General features: G+C 33.2%; 1 protein-coding gene across 4 annotated transcripts in view; it reads left to right on the top strand.

Annotated features, from left to right (window-relative positions):
- The window catches only part of PTBP2 (polypyrimidine tract binding protein 2), an 84,635-nt gene that overhangs the window by 54,175 nt on the left and 7,062 nt on the right, over positions 1 to 23,398 (top strand). For 2 of the 4 annotated variants that reach the window (XM_040232248.1, XM_040232249.1), the window contains exons 8-11: positions 4,349 to 4,544; positions 21,225 to 21,379; positions 22,842 to 22,875; positions 23,294 to 23,386. In XM_040232248.1, the coding sequence (XP_040088182.1) occupies positions 4,349 to 4,544; positions 21,225 to 21,379; positions 22,842 to 22,875; positions 23,294 to 23,386 (478 nt within the window). The remainder of the gene's footprint in view (positions 1 to 4,348; positions 4,545 to 21,224; positions 21,380 to 22,841; positions 22,876 to 23,293; positions 23,387 to 23,398) is intronic. The other 2 variants (XM_040232250.1, XM_040232251.1) reach the window with 1 other exon arrangement.

The raw sequence follows: 23,398 nt of genomic DNA, 5'->3' as shown, positions 1-23,398 counted from the left end.
TCTATGTACAGAAATACTTTTCTCTTCATCTCTTTATGACCAACTCCTCATTTCCCTCTTTCAAGTTTCAGTTTAGAAGTCTCTTCTCCAGAGAGGTCTTCTATAACATTTCAACTAGATTTGATTCCTTCTTTTCTTAGTTCTCACCACCACAGATCAAATTTATAATTACTTATTAAGTGTCTGAATTCTGGAGAAGGAAATGGCAGCCTACTCCAGTATTCTTGCCTGGGAAATCCCATGGACAGAAGAGCCTGGTGAGCTATAGTCCATGGGGTTGCAAAAGAGTTGGGCATGAGTGAGCAACTAAACAAAAAAGTGTCTGTGTTACGTGCTGGACTATAAGCTGTCTAAGGGTGGTTGCCATGTCTGCTTCGTTCTGTGCTGTGTTCTTAGAACCTAGCACATTAGAGGTGTGAGGGCATTTTTTTCAACATGACACAACTTACCCGGCAGCTGGTGTGCTGTAGATCTCTTCCTACCTTTCAGCCATCCATGTACATCTCAGTGTATGATAAAATGAGTCAGATCTAAACTTTGTAATTCAGTTGCTACATTTTTATGCTTGTTAAAACAGTAGAAATCATGTAAACTTTACAGGTAAGGAATAATAGTTTGGGAAGAGAATTTCAAGCCTGCTTCTCTACGTCTGTAGTGATAGTTGTCCAGATGATTGAGAGAATGAAAAAATATCACCTATGCCTTGGGAATTCATTTAGCAGGCATAGTGTTTCTTTAGGTTTGGAGGGGAAGAGAACTTAGAGTGTTCTTTTAAAGTATGGTTCAGAACCTTCTTTTCGTATAGATTGCTTATTAAAAAATGGGACTCTTAGGCTCCTCTGAGCTAACAGTTATAATCTTTGGGGTTGGAGCCCACTGCTCTGTTTAGTTTTTCAAGCCCTGGGAATCACTGCCATGTAAAGGGAGCCTGAGTGACATTGCCAACCAGACTCTTGCCATATATTAGTTAGGATCTTTGGCAATTACTTTCAGTTAATTGGAATTATTTCTCCCTAGCATTTTATTTTATAAGAGAATAGTAACTCAGGAAAAAAGCATCTTAAAAATGGAGTTTTATTAGTGAGGGTTGGAGGGGAAGAATTTAACCATCTTCTGAATTTGTTCTGAGGTTTGTGTATATTGCAGTCCAGTCTGTTTAAAAACCTCTGAAGTCAGGGGGACACATGTACACCCATGGCTAATTCATGTTTATGTATGGCAAAAAACATTACAATATTGTAAAGTAATGATTCTCCAATTAGTTAATTAAACAAAAACAAAAACCCTCTTAAGTCAACCAAAAAGGTAATGCTACGTATATTGAGGTTGGCATTTAGGGTGGTAGTCACCACCAGTAATCACCAATCATTGTAAAAATAATAATTATCAAATAAAAAGTAAATTATTTTAAATGATCCTCAACATTTAAATGATCCTCAACATTTATTATTATAAAAAGGCCCTAATGCCTTTTTCAGAAATCTTTTTCAATGTATTGGCAAACAAAAATATCATTCCCTTACTGTGGCTTTCTAGTTCAGTTTCTGTATTTTCAAGGTGTAGAAAGTGAAGTTGCTCAGTCGTGTCCTACTCTTTATGACCCCGTGGACTGTAGCCTACCAGGCTCCTCTCTCCATGGGATTCTCCAGACAAGAGTACTGGAGTGGGTTGCCATTTCCTTCTCCAGGGGATCTTCCCGACCCAGGGATCAAACCCGGGTCTACCACATTGCAGGCAGACGCTTTAACCTCTAAGCCACCAGGGAAGCCTTCAAGGTATAGAAGTAGACTCCTTTTCATCTGTATCTTTAAAATTTATTTAATTTATACAACCCTGAAATTGTAACACACTTGGTAGAAAATTGTAACACAGCTTTTAGGGGTATTATCTACTTTTATTAGGAATACGTGCAGTTCACACTGCACACTGACACTGTGTCTTTTGGAAATCCTATCATTAATGATTGCTTCCAGGAGAGTATATTTCATTGTTTCATTAGTGGCTTTTCCTATTTTTAATCCATATGCAGTGTTTCATTGTGTTGTTAATTATGCATTCTGTATTTAACATCTTTACTGAGTTTATTATGTTTTTGACATAAATGTTATATTTACTATGAAGATATTTTTTCCTGATTTGTTTTCATGTACTCTCCAAACTTTCCCTTTGCATAGATACATTTGAGAGGCTCTTTTGCAAATTAACTTGGGCTTTTACTGTCAGAAATCTTTGCTCCAGCAAGAGCACTACAATCTTGATTGCTGAACACTGACTGACTTGTGTACCACTGTTATTTCCTGGAAGTTGGCAAATAACAATGAGCTTAAAGTGAGCTTGCATATATAGTCTAATTTGATTTTTCTTCTTACTTCACTTGTTGTCGTTTTACCTCAGCCAGCTATTGAAAATGCCTGGATTTCTATTATCATGTATCCTTAGCTCTTTTTCCTCTCCCCTGTTGCTAATATACATATTGTTTCCTGATTTCTTTAGCTCTTGTATCTAAGGTACAGTTTTGTGTATGCCTTGTGTGTATTCCTTGTGTGTATCTTAGGTATACCTGTGTATAATACCTACATAAAGGGTTTTTTTTTTTGTTTTGGTTAAAGGTTTCTAGACAGCTTTCAAGCAGTTAGCATATTCATTGTAGATATTTGGCAGTCAACCTCTTTGATAGAACTTGGCCCCACAGAAACTCTGCTTGTTTTTAAATTAGTCATTTTGCATCAGTACCTTACTTCTTGGGTTAATCGAGGTACTATGATCCAAAGCCAGGTCCGTTCTTACAGTATATCAGACTTTTTATATATTATTGAAATAGTCACCTAAGAGTGAATTTTGACATTCATATATAAGGTAGAGACAGATCTATTCCATGGCTTGCCATTTCCCCTATAGGAATGAGTAAATGAAGACCTATTTTCAGTGCTTTGTTTGCTTTTACAGCAGAGTATTGAATTAATTACTTTTAAGTATTGAATAAGAATTAATTACTTACGAAGTTTGAATTAATACATTACTCTGCCTGAGAGTGTTGATACTTCCCATTCTCATGTGATGATAGGTGCTTTCCCTAATTCGAATAGAATTCAAATCCTGATGTGTATGTAGTTCCTTTATGTGAATATAGAAATGGGTAAACGTGTGTTGAATTGTGTTTTTAAGTTAGCTTTTAGCTTGGTAAATATATTCACTTAAATCTTAATTTTGTATGTTAAAGGGTTTTCCTCTTTTCACAGAGTGGGAATATTTTAAATATAATACTTTAACTATAAACTTTATATACAAAGCAGCTATTGAGGTTTCCTTTTTCCATAACGGAACACTCTTGACTATTTTTAAGTCTGTTTCAGTTAAGTTCCTTCTCCAATAATACAGCCGTTACAATAGTCATATTGAAGTAATATAAAAATTCTCTTTCAAACATCAAGTGTGAAAATATGTTTGTCTACTATTAATACAGTTCTATATTTACACACCTAGTAGATCTTGGTCTACATCGTATCAGGCTTGATCTGTTTATGTATTGTTACCTGAAGAATTGTTGTTTTATTTTTGAAGTGAATTAGAGCTAAACATGTTCTTCATTTCTGAACTGTTACTTTATACAGAAAATGTTTATTTTCCTAATAAAAAATCAACAATATATTCCCCTGTTCTCTAGTTCGTTCCAGGCTTCTGTCTAGCTGGAGTATAAATGGCGATTATATAGGAAGAGAAAAAAACATAACAGCAGCATATTTTTTTAATATGTTTTATATGCCTTTTTCTATGCTTTATAATTCATGATACACTTGCACACATGTGGTCTTTTATCTAATCCTTAAAATAATCCTGCAAGGAAGCATGGCAGCCATTGTCATCTGTCTTCCAGATTCTGAGATTAGAAAAGATTAAATAACTTGTTCAAGGTGACCTAATTGAGTGGTCTTTCAATTCTAGAGCATAAGTATTACCATCCAGCAAAAAATATGTGTGTAATAAAATTAACTTTAAACTATTGTGCAAAGTATTGATATTACAGGGCTACTTTGGCAGGATGAACTATATTTGTGAACTTTGTTTTTTTTAATGAAAATATTTGCAGGTTTTTGAAATTAAAAGTATATTAGCATATATATTTAACTGGTTATATTTTATATTTAAGTAGCACTTTCTATTTAAAGACAGTAGTATTTGTGGAAAACAATATACATACAGCTAGTGTAGCAAAGAAGAGTATTTAATTTGATCCCTTTTCTGGCAACTTTTATTATGTGCAGCTTTTCATTGTTGAGTTTTTTGTCAGTTGTACTTTTTCTAATTTTTATCTCTTAAAATTGCTGATATACTTTATTCACTTTTACAGGCCCTAGATGGTCAGAATATTTATAATGCTTGCTGTACTCTAAGGATTGATTTTTCCAAACTTGTGAATTTGAATGTAAAATACAACAATGATAAAAGTAGGGATTATACTCGACCTGATCTTCCATCTGGGGATGGACAACCTGCATTGGACCCAGCTATAGCTGCAGCATTTGCCAAGGAGACATCTCTCTTAGGTATGATTTTTATTGTCTGTACCACTTCTGCCAAATGGGCAAGTGCCTGTTAAACTCCAGTAAGTATAATGAATCTCCCATTTTGAAATTTAAGAAATTATGTTAGATTTTCCCCCCCCTCAGGTAAGAATGTATATGAATACTGTTGGAAGAAAAACATAAATTCATAAGTATAATTAAAGTTGTGTCAGCATTTCTTTCACCTATCTTACCTTCTCTCCCAAAATAGAAGAGGAAAAGCTCTAATGAAAAAATACTGTTGAGTTCTTAATAAAACATTTACACTTTAAAGTCATGCTATCTAGAGGCCATTGTGCATATTCAGTCTTAATTGTTTCAGATAGATTGGTAAACCAGTCTGATTGTTTCAGTTTAGCCCTGCACAAAAAAACCCAGAAAGTTAACAGAGGCAGCATATAATGGGAGTAGGCGTATGGATTTTTCAAAGCATATTGTAGTCTTAAAACACAGTTTTAACTAGGAAGAATTTTATATAAAATTTATTTTGGTATTTATTTGTATTTTGTCTTAGTTATTATATTTCACCTCATTCAGCAATGGGTTTGACCCACCTAATAAAAAAACCACAAATATTTGCAATTAATAGTTGACAGAGTCAAGATGAAGAAAAAATAACAGAAAATGTTTTGTAAGTAAAATAAGTGATTTATAACTTCAGATGAAATTTTAGTTTCCTTTTGATGTATTCAGGAAGTTCTTGGTTTCTGAAGTTTGTAAGATTATCATTAAATGAATGTTTCTGGACATATGGAACCTAAGATTGATGAATCGCAAACTTGTTCTTACAGTTGATCTTATCGCTGTTATTCAGTTGCTAAGTATTGTCCAACTCTTTGTGAACCCATGGACTGTAGCATGCCAGGCTCCTCTGTCCTCCACTGTCTCCCAGAGTTTGATGAATATAAGCTGAGCTTATATTCATCAATTTAAAAAGAAAAAGCGTTAAAATAATTTTTAGAAATACTTATTTAGTGTGGATATGTAACACGTGTTATCCATTTATAAATATGTTATATAAGTGATACATCATCTATGAACAGAGAGACACTAATGCACAAGAGAAGCATTTGATATTTGAAATGAATTCTGATAATTTTAGACAAAACTGACCCCTTATTCTGATTGTCTAACACAACTTGCAGAAGTTATAGCAGTTTATCATCATAATGAATTCTTTAGGTTGATAACATTCTTTCCTGAGAGAATCTCCATCACTATGTGGGCTTAGTTTAAAGCTTTATTTCCTCAACTTGGCTTGTAAGTAAATAATACTAACTATTTTATGGTGTACCATTTTTTTAAAGTCAAGAATGAAACAGTAATGAATGATACATGGCCTTTGCTTGTAATTGTTACTATGAATTCTTAATTTTTTACTGATAGAACTTATAGAAAACACAAAAATCAACATTTATTGAATAGCTTCTAGATCCCAGGGGTTCTGCAAGGTACTTGGCAGATACATTATTTAATTCTTAAAATAACCAAAGTAGAAGATGATGTGAAGATTTTATAGTGTTTCTAAGAAGTTTAAAATTTTATGTTCAACTCATTAAAGAAACAATGGTAAAAGACCGAGAAATTTCAGCTAGTTTCAAACATAGGACTTTCTTAGACACATAATCACTTCCTCGGACCCTAAGAGCTATGTGTATTTGCCCATTGGAAGGGGTAGTTGATGAATTCATGTATGTTTTTTGGATTCTGGGTGGAGTCATGGATTTGTCTATGGAATTTATCATTTTTCTTGTAATGACCTTGATAGAATTCTTTTTTAAAGTAATAAGAAATCTTTCTCATAAAAGATTATACATTCCTGGCATAACTAACTTTTGTCTTATTCAGTGCTGTTACTATTTCTTAAGTGTTCTACATTTTTGCATTAAAAGAATTTGAGTAAAGTTGCTCAGTTTTTAGTAAATTAATTTGGTGTCTTCTTGCTGCTCTGTCTTTAAGATTTCGATATAATATTCTGGCATACCTTGTTTCAGTGTGCTTCACAGATACTGTGTTCTTTTACAGATTGAAGGTTTGTGGCAGCCCAGCATTGTCAGATGATAGTTAGCATTTTTTAGCAATAAAGTATTTTGTAATAATGGTAAATGCTTTTTTTTAAACATAATACCTTTTGCACACTTAAACTACCATATAGTGTCAACATAGAAAAATATTTTGGGGTGAAAATACGTGAATTCATCTTCCTTTATTAAATGACTTCATTGTTTACATGTTTTAATGGTTTTAACTGGGATTTTTAAAATTTTAAATATCCTCAAATAGGTTTTGAAAGGTGAGTTATAAATTCTAAAAATCAAATAAAGGAATTTATTTATAATTCATAAGAGATAACTACCTATATTTTGATATATTTTTTCTTGTTATGTAAATACATATTTGTAAAAAACTAACATCACACTAGTTGCAGTTTTGTGTTTGTCGTTTTATTGAGGTTTTTTTTTTTAAAAAACAGTAATTGTAATAGCAAGATAGCCTGCTAATGGATATAGAATACTTTTGGATTTATGTTGGACGTTTAGTTTCCCGTCATACTTTTCATTCATATAAATGGCATTGTGACCACCAATACCTGTAACGTTTTTGTCCTTTATTTACTTAGACTAGATTCTAGAACTAGAATCATTGTGTCAAAGAAATGTTAAAGCCTTGTGATTCTTGTTTCAAATTTCTTTCCAGAATGGTGATAATTAATTTAACATACATGGTATATGAGGCTGGCTATTCTACTTTTTCCTGTTCAGCATTGAGTATTAATACTTTTATTTGCTAGGGTATTAATAAGGATGTCAGATTATTTTAATTTTTATCATTTTATGAACTAGTTTATAATTTCTAAATGTTCATGAGATATTTACAAATCTGAATTGGTTGTGTGGATTCTTTCTTTTGGAATATACAACACATGTTAAATGTATATTAAGGATATTTTGCTCATATTCTATGATCTAAGCATTCAGCTTTATTCTGTTACTGTAGATTGGCCGGTTATGGAAAAAGATGTTTTAAAATAATTCATCATAATCCAAACATTTTCATTTATAGGACATTAAGGTAACTTTTTTTGTACTCCCGCCCCCTTCACTCACCTTTGGTGGATAGTATAATCTTTATGAAGAATTACTTACTATTTTACTTTGTAAAGTAGTCATCAGACACTGTAGTGACTAGTGACATGCAATATTGCTTTAGTCAGGTCATACCTTCTGGAATGGTGATTAAATTTTTTTCTCTGTTTATTTGCTTTCATTGATATCTAATCAGGTGACTTCAAATTACAACAAAATGGATAGGATCCATCTTCAGCTTGAGTCTTTCTTAAGCAGTACTTGTTCAAAGTGAAATAATTTATAGGTATCCCGGTATTTCAAAAATTCTGTAAGAACACAGGTAGAAAAGAAAGTGAGTGAAGTCGTTCAGTCGTATCCAACTCTTTTGCAATCGCGTGGACTGTAGCCCACCAGGCTTCTCCGTACATGGGATTTTCCAGGCTAGAGTACCGTAGTGGGTTGCCATTTCCTTCTCCAGGGGAATCTTCCCGACCCAGAGATCGAACCTGAGTCTCTCACATTGTAGGCAGCTGCTTTACCATCTGAGCCACCAGGGAAACAGATAACTAGGTGATAATTCTTTTCTGCTAAATATTTAAGGAGATTCACTTTATTTTGTTTCATTTTTGTATCTAAGCAGTTGACTGAGTTTAGTCATTTTGAAATCAATATTATAAATTTTAATTGGTTTATTTTATACAGTAAGTTTTTAAAACTAGCAATTTATATGTGGCTTCTCTGCTTCTTTCAGTTAGGAATCGCTGTGTCGTCACAAAATGCAGTTTAAGAATGGAGATGAGTGCTTTGTAATTAGTTAGAAATCTAATGTTTAAATACATAATCACAAACCTGGCAGACTATTAGTTATTCATATTCTACATCAGAGAACAAGGTGATCAAAAATCCTTTAGATTATAAATTGAGATGTTGTTATAATGATCATTTTATCATGTTTAAGAAGTGTAGTTAATTTATTAAGGGGTGGATCACTTTTAGAAAATTGCTAAAAATAATTTTTCATTATCATGCTATCTACATTTTAAAAATTAATGCAGTTAATACGTTCCAAGAATACTTTAGAGCCTTCTGTGAGCAGCCATTCTCATCATATAGTTTTAAAAGAAAAGCAAACTTTGTATAAGATATTTTGATGTTAAAATAATTGATTGAGAATAGATGTAACAACCATCTAGGTAAATCTGTAATCCTTATAGATCTGTGCTTCTCAGTTTTCCTTCACATCAAAGTCACCAGGCCCTACCCTAGACTGAAAATCACAAGTGGGGTTCCATGCATTTGTAATTGTTTAAGATTCCAAGATGGTTTTTCTATGTAGTGGGAGTTGAGCATTACTGCTATAGAGAAAGTATGTAATATTTTAGATGCTTTATTTTAGCTTTTTAGCACAGTTATTAGTGTTTTTATAAAAACATTCTTCATAGCTGTTGACCCACTATTTTAATACTTTTCTTTTATTCATGCCTTGTAACTCTGCCTTGATAGTTCCACTGATAGATGTTCAGTTTAACTGTTAAATTGAATTTACTTTGCTTTGCTTTTCTATGTGTTTATGATATATAGAATTAACAAGCAAACTTGTTTTTAAAATATTTTTTAAAACTTAATATTTTAAAACTTTAAATGACTTATGAACGCTTTTTTTTGCATGGGTTATTTACATGGTGATTTTTTAAAAGCTTTTATTAAAGTTTTTTTTATCATATACTGATGTAATAAACCCTATATATTCATCATCTCAATTCACTAGTTTCCACACTTGTTATTTTTTCTGTTATATTTTAAAGCAAATCCTCAACATTATGTCATCTCAAACATTTCCATAATTTCTCTAAAATGACATTTTCTTACCAACCATACCTGATGGAAATCGATTAAAATCTGATCATAAAACTTACCAAAATTGAGAATGGTCTCTTAATGTTGAATACCCAGTTCATCTTGAATTTCCCCAATTGTCTCAAAAAATGTTTTTTAAGGGTTGATTTGTTCAGAATAGGATCTTTTCAAGAGCCACATATGGCATTTGTTAGTTAGGTCTCCTGAGTGTCTGTTATTCTGAAGATTATTAATATAGAGGTTATTTTTATATAGAGGTTATTAAAGTCCTCTCCTTCCACCCAACCCTCAGTTTCATTGACTTATTTATTATAGAAACCTAGTTATATCTTTTTAGAAAATGCCACAGTCTGGATTGGTCAGGTTATTCTCTTTTATAGTATCATTAGCTTGTTCTTCAGTCCTCTGCATTTTTTATATAAAGAAGAAACCAGCTCCAAAAGCTTGATGAGATTCAGATTCTGTTACATGTTCCTTGTGATCTCAGTTGGAAGCATAAAATATATGGTTGGGTCACTTAGTGATGCTTTAAGATTGTGGTTTCAGGTGATGACATTCTGTTCATTCCATTTTATTTTTCTACTAATGGTTTTAGTATTGACTAATGGCTGCTGCCTTTATTTCATTTGGAGGTTGCAAATTTTGGATTTTTCTTCTGATTTAAACATTTCTTCTATAATAATTTGTTGAAAGTGTTTATTGTTCCTTTGTCAACTTAGGGCTCTTTACAGTTTGTGCAGGACAGTTAGTTAAGTTCTTGAATTTATTTGCTAATTTTTAGTGGAAGAAGTTAGTCCAGCTTTTGTTTTTAGTTTATTATGTATGAGTGGGTACAGACTAGATTCTTCCCTACTTCTGCTTTAAACTTGAAACTCTTGGTTACTTCCAGACTTTGATAGCCCTAGAGTGGTTTGAGATGGTGACCTTACCCTAGAAGTGAGTGTTTTTTAATTTATTTATATTATTATTATTCGGTCTTAATGGCCCCAAAATGGAAGAGGACTAAATGAGTTAAAGGACTAAAGAGAGTTAATCAAATTTAGATATATTTTTCTCAAACAAGAATTCATCCCATGAAATAACCAGGAAGCATAAAAACTTTTTTCGTAAAACCTAATGGACTAAAATCACTTCTCTCTTAAAACTAACTGTGTGGTGGGGGGCGCGGCGGGGAACCCTCCACCAGTGTGTTACTAATTCAGTCAAAAAGTTGGCATCTTTTTCCTTGTATCCATATGTATGTTTGTTCTGTGTCTTTTTATTCCTTTTGTAATATGATTCCGTAGATATGCAGTAAAATACATCTTCTGTGAAAACATTACTGTCTCATGTATCCCATTACAATAAGAGTGATGGGGGCAGGGAACTACAAAATTGGATATTAGTATTGAGCTAATAGAGCAGTAATTGAATATTGTCTTAACAAATATATGTAAGTGCTGCCTGTGATTTTCCTTTTGTGTATGTGTTTTAGAAAATATATTTAGTGTTGTTTGCAGATACTTGGTAATAAATTTAAGCTGTTCATGGTTTCAGTATCCTCCAAAGGTGAATGTTATTTGGAAATTCTTGTTTGTTTCAGTGTTTTTACTGAACCATTCAATAGCACCAGAGCTTAGAAAGAATAAAATTGCCACTTGGTATATTGTAAGGCCACTTACAGTTCATCTTTGTGATATAGGTAAATAAATACCTTTGAGAAGGAAATGGCAATCCACTCCAGTATTCTTGCCTGGAGAATTCCATGGACAGAGGAGCCTGGCGGGCTGTAGTCCACAGGGTCTCAAACAGTCTGACATGATTGAAGGACTCACACTTTCTAGAAAGAAATGCTGGTGAAAAAGGAGTCTTAAAAATACACATATACCAGTTTCTAAGGAGTTAGGTTTTTTGGATGATTGGTATTGATAGAAGGGGTTAGCTTTTTTCCTACCACTGTTTTCTCTCCCTATAAAAGTTTGGCTCCACCATCAAAGTGCCTTAGGGAGATCCTTTTTGGGATAGTTCCTACCACAGGAATATCTTTTCAGAAAAGTAGTTTAAAAGTAATTATTTAAATTCCACCTTTGTTGCTTACAATTCTTCATTTTATATATTTTGAGGCAAAAGCATTTAAAATATTGTGCTTTAGAATGGAATTGTCCCAATCTCAGGAACCAAAAGGTTGATGCATATGGATATTGATAATAGCCTATCATTTATTGAGTATATGCCAGTGCATCATTCTTAACCCTCTTGTGAGTTAATCCTCACCATTCCTAAATGAATTTATCCTTATTGCCCCCATTTTATAGATTTAGAGACTGGAACACAAATTGATTAGCAGTTTGCTCAAATTCCCATCATTAGTGAGGGCCTGAGCCAGCCAGGCGGTGTGGCTCCACCAATCTGTCCTAATAAACATTAAAATGAAATGCGCTACGGATTAGCTAAGCCTTTTAGCTTGCCTTTTTTCCCCCCTATGGAGTTCATGTAGAATAATGTCATGCATATATAGTAAATTGGTAAGCCTGTAGTTTTAATTTCCTTCTTTTTTTATATAGTGAGATATTTTCTGTTGCCATGACAGATTTTTTGTTGCCAAGTCCATCCAGTGTTTAACCTGGTTATTTCATGATTACAAAACCAAATATGAGTATTACTCATATACCTACTCTATAATTGGATCCAGAATAGGAGCTGTGTGCCTGTGTATATATATATATATATGATCATTCATATACATATGATATATGTAAACCAATATATATATGGTCATTCATATACATGTGTATATTATATGATAGTAAACTGAATTTATTTTTTTTTTCACAAAATATACATTAAAACTTACATACCAAAATCTTAAACTTAGCAAAATCCTAATCTATAATATTCCATTATAAGACTAATTATAGCAAAGACAGTTATGGCCAGAAAATCAAACCAAATAATTCATTTATTGCAGTCACATTTGAAAGCTCCAAGAGACCAAAATAATTACTCACAAATATGAAAACATCCTAGAAATATTTCCTGGAAGTACTGAACCACACCCAAAAGTATATCACTGAGTCTCAAACTAACAAAAGTTTTTAGAAACTACATAATTTAAAAGCCAGTATTTTATAATTTTCAACATAAATCAGAATTTTTTCATCCAAAGTTCATGAAAATACCTATCCAATAACTTTGATTTTCTCATTTTATTTGTTTTAACATCTAAGAGTTAAGAAACCATAGTTGAGCTTGCCTACTTTTTCATGTGTGCATTTTTAGAAAACGTTGAGTTCTTTGGATTATTAAACTATCCTCTATTTTTCTATGGCTGAATTAAAAAAAAATTTTTTTCAGTTTTTAAAATATCTCTTCTAAAAAGGAAGTTGCAAGAGGTGAAGTTGAATTGTTCATTTTTAAATTTGGATAAAATTTTCACTTGTGAATCACAAATTAACTTGAAGCAGTGACCTTTAAAGAGTTTAATTCTTTTAGTAGATTTTAAATAATACTTGAATTAACGTTTTAAATCTTGAAGTTGTTTTTTTTTGTTTGTTTGTTTTGTTTTTGTTTTCTGAGCAAATGAAATGGTAATAGCATACTTTGAAGATACAATGGGCCGTAAACATTAGGAGAAAAACATTAATGCATCAGTTGGCATTTACTTATGCACCAGCATTCTCAAATGGAATAAACTCGTAACTGTAGGACTAAAATGTTAATTCATAGGCTGCTTTTTAACTATCTTGGATGCAAATTTTCATTCCCAAGTTCCTAATGGGTGATAATATAGTCTTTGTTAACTGATTTTGTTATGGTCATTGATTATGTTGTTCTCAGCTGTAGCTTTAAGGAATTTCTTTTATTAATCCCGTGTTTACCTTCTCCTTTTCCATGATAGCCTGTCACATATTTGAAAACATTTTTCCTATTTATTTTGGCTTCATATTTTTAAAGCTAAACAGCCTGAGTTCAGTGGTAATCAACTTCGCCTTTGGATGTAGATCATTCTAAATTAAATCAGATGGTAAATTTAATCTTAAAAAATTTTTGCTTTTAAGAATTGACAATTATGTATATGTGGTACGACTAAAAGAAAAGCCTTCTGAAGTATATTACTGCTGTCTCTGCAGTTAGTAGAAGAAGAAGTATGTATTTGTGACCAAGTATGAAATGCGCCTCTTATTTGAAGGAGGTAAATATTATGCAGAAGGTTTTGAGTCTCTAAAGATGCACCAAGAAAGCAATAGATACATATAGGAAATTTCATTTAGATTTTTTTGTGTGAGTTCTTCCTAGCTTCCTATTTCTCTTTTCATTTGTCAATATTTCTTTTTCCTGTTAATCTTAATTTTAAAATGGTATTTTATCTCCTAGTCTTCCTTTTCTTTTTTGCCCCCTTGTGAATTTTTCTTACCCTTCTTAAGTAATTGCACTGAGCTTTTCACATTCTTAGAAGGATTCTGCCTCAACTCAGTAGCATCCTGCTTAATTCATTCATTGCATTTTTTGATGGTTTTAGCACTGTGCTGGGTACTATAGGGTCTCAGAAAAATTACACAATTTCTGTGCTTATAATCTGGCAGCAAGTATCTGAATATATATCTATTATGAGGCAAACTGAAATATTTAATAGTTATTATAGTATTAGAGCATAATCAAATGGGCACTCTATCATCCAAAGGAGAAAGTTGAAGGGCATTGTAGGCCAAAAGCCATTTGATTGGGATAAAAAGACAGGATTTATTTATTTTTACTTAGTTTTTTTTTTTTTTTTAGCTATGCCAAGTCTTCATTGCTGTGTGAGGGCTTTCTCCAGTTGCAGTGAGTGAGGGCTGCTCTTCATCGTAGTGTGCGACTTTTCCTTAGGGTGGCTTCTCTTGTTGTGGAGCATGGGCTCTAGAGTTCAGGCTCAGTAGTTGGGGTTCACAGACTTAGTTGCTCTGCAGCATGTGGGATCTTCCCGGACCAGAGATTGAACCCATGTCCCCTGCTTGGCAGGCAGATTCTTAACCACTAGACCACCAGGGAAGTCCAGAAGAAAGGATTTTGAAAACACTGCATGAGCAGATGTGATGAAGAATATATCTTGCATATTAGGAAGTGACAAGTATTCAGTTGTGAATGAGGCACAGGGGCATAGGAAAACATGAAAGGCAGTGAGGAGAAAACGAATTAAGTTTGGGACAGGATCTATCCTAAGGAGTATACTGGAGACTATTAGTCTAAGTAAGCTAAAATTGTGAATCTATACTAGGGATAGAAATGAGAGTGGAAAGAAACAAACATGAGGAAAATTAAACATAAAAGTAGTAAGACTTGGAATTTATGATATGATGACTCACTAGGAGTTAAACTTGAGAAGTCGACCTAGACAGTAGGAAATTCATTCCTAGGACTTAGGCAAGAGTTCTTTGCTGTTGAGAATTTGAAAGGCCAGAGGATTGATACTTAAAATTTTGGTTTAAAGAGATTGGATCAGACCAGAGGGCTTGAGGATGGGGAGAAATTGGATAAAGGTGGACTAAACAATACAAACGTCCGGTTATAGGATAAATAAGTACTAGGGTTATAAAGTATTACATGATAAATATAATTTACACTGCTGTATGTTATATATGAAAGTTAGAATAAATCCTAAGAGTTCTCATTAAAGGAGAAAAATTTTTTTCCTGTTCTTGTTTTTATCTGTGAGAGGATGATGTTCACTATACTTAACTGTGGTGATCATCTCACGGTGTATGAGTCAAATCATTATGCTGTCTGCACACCTTAAATTTATACAGTGCTATATGTCCATTCTCTCTCAATAAAACTGAAAGAAAAAAAAAAAAACACTTTAAGATTCCCAAGTGTAAAAGAGCAGGAGGGCTAAAGTCTTAAAACTTTAAGCAGTGTACATTTATGTTGTGGGAAAAGTAAAGAAGCAAGAGATCAAGGGATAAAATAAGATTAAAATTAGAAGTGCTTTTTCAGTTTAGTAGTGACCATAAAGTTTATTCTTATTCATAAGAATGGGTATAAATCAAATTATAATTAATTAGGAATATAAATATGATAAAATATTTACTCTTTGAAGTAACACACTCTTGGAAGGAAGGAGAAATGGGTGGTAGTTGAAAAGCAAGGAAGTATGCATAATCATTTTGAGGGTAGGCTCAAAATCCAGACATCCTTAGTTCAAAATCTGGCTCAGCTTTGCTGTCTTAGATTTTGCATTTGTCATGGATATGATAGTAATATCCATATTCTAAGGCTAGTGTTGTGAGAATTAAATGTGTTAATGCATACAGAGAACTTTTCACAATACCTGACATATAATGAGTGCTAATTTCATATTAGCTAGTATTTGTTTTGAAGGCTAGCTTAAATCCTAGAAGTGATTGTAGTAGATTGGATTCAGAATAGTGGAAGTGTTGGGGCAAAATATATAGAAAATTTTTAGGACCATTGTGAGAACTAAAAGGAACTTTTGTCAAGCTCACATAGAAATTTAGGAGCAGAGTTAGAGCCAGAACTGAAGTTGTCAGTTTTTTACAGTCTGTATTCTTTCTTCTCGCCATTTGTATCTTTATAAAGAAAGGGGAACAGATGAAAGAAGGGAGTAGTTTTGAATTGGTTGAACATTTTGAGGGAATTCTCATCTCAGTCTTCCAATATACTTGCTGAACATAAGAATGAGGGTCAGGTACAGGAGTCTAGTGGATTTTTTGGGAATTCTTGAAAACAGACTAGTAAATCAGCTAATGTTGAATAACAAAATGTGGACTCAGTTGCTTTTTGAGTGTGTGTGTATTTTCACTTTAATATTTTACAAACCCATCTGAAGACATGTCCACAATATAAGATTTAATTTATCCAAGCCTGGCATAGTAGAGCATTAACAGATTAGTAGCGAGTAAGCCAAAATGCTCCAGCTACACAGTAAAGTCTAATCAAGGGAGACTAGAAAGGGAAGTGGATTTATCATATAGTCTAAAAATGGCTTAAGTGGTTGGTATAGAAGTAGAATCAAGAAGATGGAAGAATGAAGTCAGGAAAGAGGATTTAAATGTTAGCAATGAATGGCGAAAGAAGAAAGTCCAAGATGTAGCAGAAGAAGCTGATAAAATAGATTGATATAGTAAAATCAAGGTAGAAGGAATCATGAGACCAGCATGTCAGATTGCAGGATGACAAGAGCTGAGCGAGGAGAAGGAAATAAGGTGTGAAAGTCTTTATGTCATGAGAAACAATATCCCAGTGACTGACTGTTTTGATGAGAGATGTTTACATGATATTAACATCAAAGGCATTCTAATTGGTGATAGTAGAACAGCAGTTGGAAAGTAACATTGGATGGTGGGATAGTAGGATGAATAATGCATCCCTTATTTCCCTTGGAGAAGAGTTTAGGGAGATAAAAATGAGAGTTATAAGAGAAGTTTGATTAGGATCAAGCAAGCTTTTAGTTAAATGTTTTCTCTAAGGAACGTATTGAATAAAAGTGAAATTGTTAATGACAGAAAAAAATGGGTTCTAGAGGGTAAAATAGAAATTAAAGGGAAAGTTGGTGGAAGAGGAGGAATGGGTTGTTTCAGGAAAGAATAGCAGTTGTCATTCTTGTCAAAGGTAAAATTTTTATTTTCAAATCAGGAAATATACTACAGGACCCTATACTACATGAATTAGGATAAACCTCAAAGGTCCTACCACCCAATCCTCTGTTGAGTCATATGTGAGAATAACAGTCAACAGATAGATGTCTTGAACAGGGCAAAGAAGTATAAGATCAAAAGATAATGGTATAATTGACATTGGATGGAAGTTTTAGAATAGGAAATGAAAGGATAAAACAAATTATGCATCTTTAAAAAGCATAGACAAAACTGCCATAGTCAAGAGGAGCCTTAAGGAGCATGACTAAATTTAATCATAGCATCCTGAAATAAAAGACATGAATGCATTCTGTGCTCAGTCATGTCCGACTCTTTACAACCCCATGGAGTGTAGCCCACCAGGCTCCTTTGTCCATGGAATTTTCCAGGCAAGAATACTGGAATGGGTTTGCCATTTCTTTCTCCAGGGGATCTTCCCACCCCAGAGATCAAACCCGTGTCTTCTGCTTTGGCAGGCAGATTCTTTACCACTGCGCCACCTGGGAAGCCAGGAAAAGAGGACATTAGATGCAAAATAAGGAAGTCTGAATACTTTATGGACTTTAATAATAACATATTAATACTGGCTGATGAATTGTAGCAAGTATATCATACTACTGCTAGATGTTAATAATGGGGGGAAAGGGGTGCCCAGGTTATAGGAACTTTGGAGAATGTTTAATTTTTCTACAAATCTAACTGTTCTAAAATAAGCTTATTAAAAATTACAGATAAAATTGGCAAGTGGTTTAAGAGAAGTTATCAAAAACAGTTTAATTCTTTCTTCTGTTGTGATGGACAAGGAATGTCTGTGTGCCTCAGCAGAATGTGACCTGAGGGGATAGAGGGATAGAGGGATAGATGTATAACTTAAAATCACTTCATTCCCATGGACTTTGAGTCTCTGTCAGATAGATATGCGGCAGTGTGGCCATCAGTTTCAGTGGAGGCATGGCTAGTAACGTGTCAGAACTATTACAGGAAATTTATAAAATGGCTGAATCACTCAAAATGCTGGGTGGCCCAGCTAATGAAGATCATTTCACATAGAAAGGATCCCTGTGACATCTTCCTTTTCTTTAGCATCTGGCAGTATATGAAGCTCTTTGATGTTACTTGATTCTTAGAACAATAGCAGTCCTAGAAGTAAAACAGGTGTTTTTATCCCTCATCATCAGTATGCATAGTGTTTTTTACAGCATATTTGCTACCTTAAAGATGTTAATCATTAAAATTATTTTTACAGCTAAAAGTAATCCATTAGAGGCAATGTGTATAACATGTTCTATGTGTTTTTTTACAAAAGGAAGATAGTAAATGTATTGTTTTCTCTCATGGCTAGAAGTTAACATTACTGTGAAAAATACAGAATTCATTTCCAGAGTTTATTATTACATATAAATAGTGCATCATGAAATACTTTGTAGGTTTTGTTTTTATGTAGCAGATGTTAAGATTTACCTGGTTGACAGAATTTTTAGAGAAGAATATACTGAAAGAAATTGTGGGATCTATCTTCAGAGGCTTTTAAAGGTCCAGTAAAAACTGCAAGACTATTCTAGTGACTTAGAACTGCAAAAGATGACTGAAATAGTTTTCTAAGTTACCAGCCTGGGAGAAGGAATAGTGAAGGAGAAGTACACGCTAGTGGCACTAAGCACAGTGACTCCCCTCATCTCTGAAAGTATTTTGCACCATGCTCTGGACTGCCTAAAATGAAGGAACACCATTTGGCAAGATGATAGATCATCTGGCTTAATAGCATGGTAAGAATAAATGGAGAAGCATGGAGACTGTGCAGTAGCATTTGGGCAGTAGCAACAACATTGGGGACGTCACAGCTTACAGTGCACTTTTTGCCAAGCTTTGCATTGCTACTTTACTAGAAGGAGGTAAATTGTATCTGCTTTGAGTCACAAAATTTCATGAGAAAATTAATAGTCTCGTTTTTACTAAAGCGTAACATTTATAAAATCTGGCATTCTGGCTTTTTTTTAAGTCAGGTTTTTCACACTTAAAAAGGGGCTTTAGCCTAGACTTTAATTCTTAATTACTATTTTAAATTAATTTTACTTATTCTTTTAATTCTGATTCTTTTTTCATGATAAGGCTTGATGATTTAAGTAATATAAGTTTCTTTGAACAAAATTTCCATCGTCTTTGAATATTTTAGTGAAGTTTTATGATTGTTTAATTGTGTATTGGCATGATAGAGATATATTTTAGAAGAAACCATTTTCTATAGAAAGGAAGTGTTTGTTTACCTAGACTTGTGTGTAGACTGATATATCGAATGTATTGATGTTTTATACGTGTTTCATTAATTAATAGTTTTTCTTGAATTAACAACAAAGAAAACTTACTTAGAACTATAAATTTGGGAACCTACATATCTCAGAATATGCAGGAACAAAATGACTGTGAGTACATAGGAATTTGGAATGTATCATTACATTGGGAGCATTTTAAGATATCCATTGAATGTTAAATGGAAACAACCTATGAAATATAATGGGATCTATGGTATTTGACATGGAGAAGTTAGTAATACCATAGAATAAGTGGTAGATCCTAAAAGGTGCTAAAGGTTACTTAGTATGTATAGTAATTATTAGACATGAGGAGTTTCTGTGTTAAAATTAGATCCTTATTTCTGCATTTACTTTAAAAATAAAATTGATGAGTAAATGAAACAAGATTGGCCTTAAGTTAGTAATTGTTAAACAGTTATGATGGATACATGGGGCTCATTATTCTAATCTCTGTACTTGTGTATATGTTGGAAATTTTCCAAAACAAAGAGTGAAAAATCTAAAAAATAAAAGTGAAGAAATAATAAAAAGGGGGGACTCCCAAAATATTGTATTGGGGGAGAAAAACTGTAAACTCACCCAGAGCTTGAATATATATGAGAAACACCATTCCACTGATGAAAGGTGCTCAGTAAAGATCAAAGCAAATCAGAGAGAAAATTTTTCCAAGTCAAAAACTAAAGAGGTTAAGAATTGTCAATCTGGAAGAAGCTTCAGCCTGCCAATAAAAGGTCATAGTAGTTTCTGTAAAGTAAACACATAAACAAACCTGGCTGAAAGAGTTAAGATCTGACACCAGAGTTAACAGTACATCCTTATGACATGTACAAGAAAGCTGAAAAGAAGAAATAAAACATGAACTTATGGGACAACAGTACTAAGGCCAGTTCTACCCAGGTATGTCATGAATTAATTTTATATAGGTTGAATGTTTATCTCCTTTATCATGGGAAGAAAAAAAACATGTAATTTGTTTCTTTAGTGAACTGATATTTATTAAGAAATAAGCTAGTGTGTAAGAATATAAGGACTGAAAGGAATCAAAGTTTATTAATTGTTGAAAAGTAGATTAAAGATGCTGAGACAAAGGGAATTCTGTGGAATAAATGAAGAATCCTGAAGATGACAGAGCAATAGTAAGACTAGAAAGTAGAACACTAGAAATAAGAAGGAAATGTTCACACTGGTAGGTAAAGCATAGGAAAATGCTGGTGTGCTATGTTGACTTTTTCTTATTCTTTCTGTGGGGCAAGTGTTGTGTTTGAAAAACTTACACCTACCTGAGTATGGAATTAAGGAAAACAAATTTTGGTAAGATTTTCTTTAGGTCAGTTGAATACATTATATAATGTATGTTCAGGGTGATTTGTTTCTAAGAATGAAGGATTTGCTATATATGTTTTGTGAGCTATAATTGTCTGATTTCAAGTAAGTTTATGAAGAAGATAGCACTTGTTATTTTTTTTAGATTTGACTCCTCACTGTGTGAACCATGGAAGTGAATTTTACAAGTCTCTGACTTGGAAGTACATTCTTTTTGCTTTGTTTGCTTTTCCATAGGAAATGGAATGTTATATATTTAATTTGTGACATAATACAGGTATGTACCTTGGTTCTAATACTTAATGATTTCATTGAAACCAGTGAATTTTCTCTGCTACTTACAACAACCAATTTTTCTAAATGTTATAAAAATTAACTTTCAGGAACCATTTGGAACGGTCAGCCCCAAGCCATCAGCCATCGTGCTTAAATTGGTTTTTGTAAACGACTTGTGTGTGTTTCGTAAAATATGCTTTATTTTAAAATTAGGGCTTCCTGTTGCAGCTGTTCCAGGAGCTCTGAGTCCTTTGGCTATTCCAAACGCTGCTGCAGCAGCTGCTGCAGCTGCTGCTGGCCGAGTGGGTATGCCTGGAGTCTCAGCTGGTGGCAATACAGTCCTGTTGGTTAGCAATTTAAATGAAGAGGTTAGTAAAATAATTTTCTAATGTCTATTTTTTAACTCCATTTCATTTGTGAAAGTTTTTCATGTTTATTTCATTTTGCACTTGCCTTTCTTTTTATGTACATTCATTAGTCAAAGTATTTTCTGTGTGTTTCTACTTCCAAATAAAATCTATGTACTTGTTTAGGTAATACTTTATTTCTGTAGCTAGTCATATCTCTTTTTATATATATATATATATATATTTTAAACTAACTACCTATTTTTCCTAAGAAAAATATGGTGAAGTACTGTAGTTTGGCTTTTTATCTTTTTGTTGTTCTCAAAGGCAAATATCTAATTTGCAGATGTAACTGTAAAACAATTTTGCTCTTTGCCTTTTCTAATTGTTTGCTTGTTCATTTCATGCTTATGTGTCATTGCATTTTTTTAAATCTTATTTTATGTGAACTACTCTAATACATTTTTCTTTGAAGGTTCTTCCAAAGATCTTGATGAGGCACTCTTCCAGTCTTTCTTAGTAATTTTTTCTTTGCAGTTATTAGTCATTGTCTTCTAAAAATATTTTTCAACTTTACCTCTCCCCAAACCCCTCCCACCCTGTTAAATAAAATGTATTGCTGAGTTATTTTCTTTAGTTGTACATCTTATGTCTGGTATATTTTATTTTGATTGCTATGGAAGCTGGTATGAAATGTGGGAAGCTCAGTGTATCAGTTTATGATGTCTAATTTGAATATTTCATTTTTAATTGGCCTCTGTTAATATGAACGTTAAGCTATTTTATCATTTAATACTATAGTCATTCACAGTTGTGCATGCTAAAATGTTTGAATCAGAGTGCCTTTGTTTTTCTTTTTTAGAATTTTGCCTGCATTTCATAACCAGCCATGCTTATGCAGTTAAAAGTTCAAAGTTTAAAATTCCTATGCATGCTTTCCTTCCCTATGTTGAGATGAAATGCTGTAATTTACTCTTTGATATAGATGTACTTTACCCATATTTGTCTTGGATGACTACATTTTACTCAGTTTTTCTTGTACAGTACATAAACCAACCATTTTCTGACCAAATCCTGCATTTCCTATGTACTGACCTATATTTTATTTTTTTTTTTGTTCCCCAATTCCTTATTTTTTTCTTCTGCATTGCTGTTTCCCTTCCCCATTTCATCCTTTTCCCTGTGTGTTCACCTTCCCTTTCCTTGTCTTTTCCCAAATGCCCATTCCCTTCCCTGTCTTATCCTTTATTTTCCTTGTCCTTGTCTTCATTCCCTGTCTCCATTCCCTATGTTCATGCTTCTGTGCTTGAACAAATGTTCCTCGGACCAACTTGCCCCAATTAACCGCCTTGAACCATGATCCATGACCACCTCACCATTCTGCGGGAACCACCCTTCGTTATGGATGATCTGTTCATCTCCGCTCTTCCTCGACTCTTCTCTCTTCTTGTCTTACGCTGCTTGCTCTTCTCTCCTTCTAAAGATGGTTACGCCCCAAAGTCTGTTTACCCTCTTCGGTATGTTATTGTTAGCACTATACTTTTATTATTGATTTGATTTTTGTTTCACCTTAATTCTTATTTGTAGCTAGCACTTTGGCTTAAAGTTGAATAGTAAATCTTTTGCTATTTTTCTTTGCTATTTAAAACTTTCCATAGACACAAAATTTGTTTTAATGCATGCTGATTTATTTTGCATGGTCTTTAATTTAATATCATTCACATAGCTTTGAGGGTTTATCAGAAATTATTCTTTTCAAAATTCACTGTTCAAAATCTTGATCTTCTTTATTCATTGGTGAGAATGATGAGTTTGAATGAGTGATCATGTTGATGTCTGAATGTTTCATTAATATGTCAGAAAGATAATCTTTAGCTGACTTGCATGTAAAAATTAATTCCATTTTTGGATTACCTCTCTGTGGCTTCAAAAAAGGTGTTTATGGAGATGTGCAGCGTGTGAAGATTTTGTACAATAAGAAAGACAGTGCTCTAATACAGATGGCTGATGGGAACCAGTCACAGCTGGGTAAGAGTGAAC

This window comes from Oryx dammah, unplaced genomic scaffold (assembly GCF_014754425.2).
Source record: "Oryx dammah isolate SB20612 unplaced genomic scaffold, SCBI_Odam_1.1 HiC_scaffold_28, whole genome shotgun sequence".
NCBI classification, from domain to species: Eukaryota; Metazoa; Chordata; class Mammalia; order Artiodactyla; family Bovidae; genus Oryx; species Oryx dammah.
Note: the sequence above shows the minus strand (reverse complement) of the source record. Positions and strands in the feature narration are given on the sequence as shown.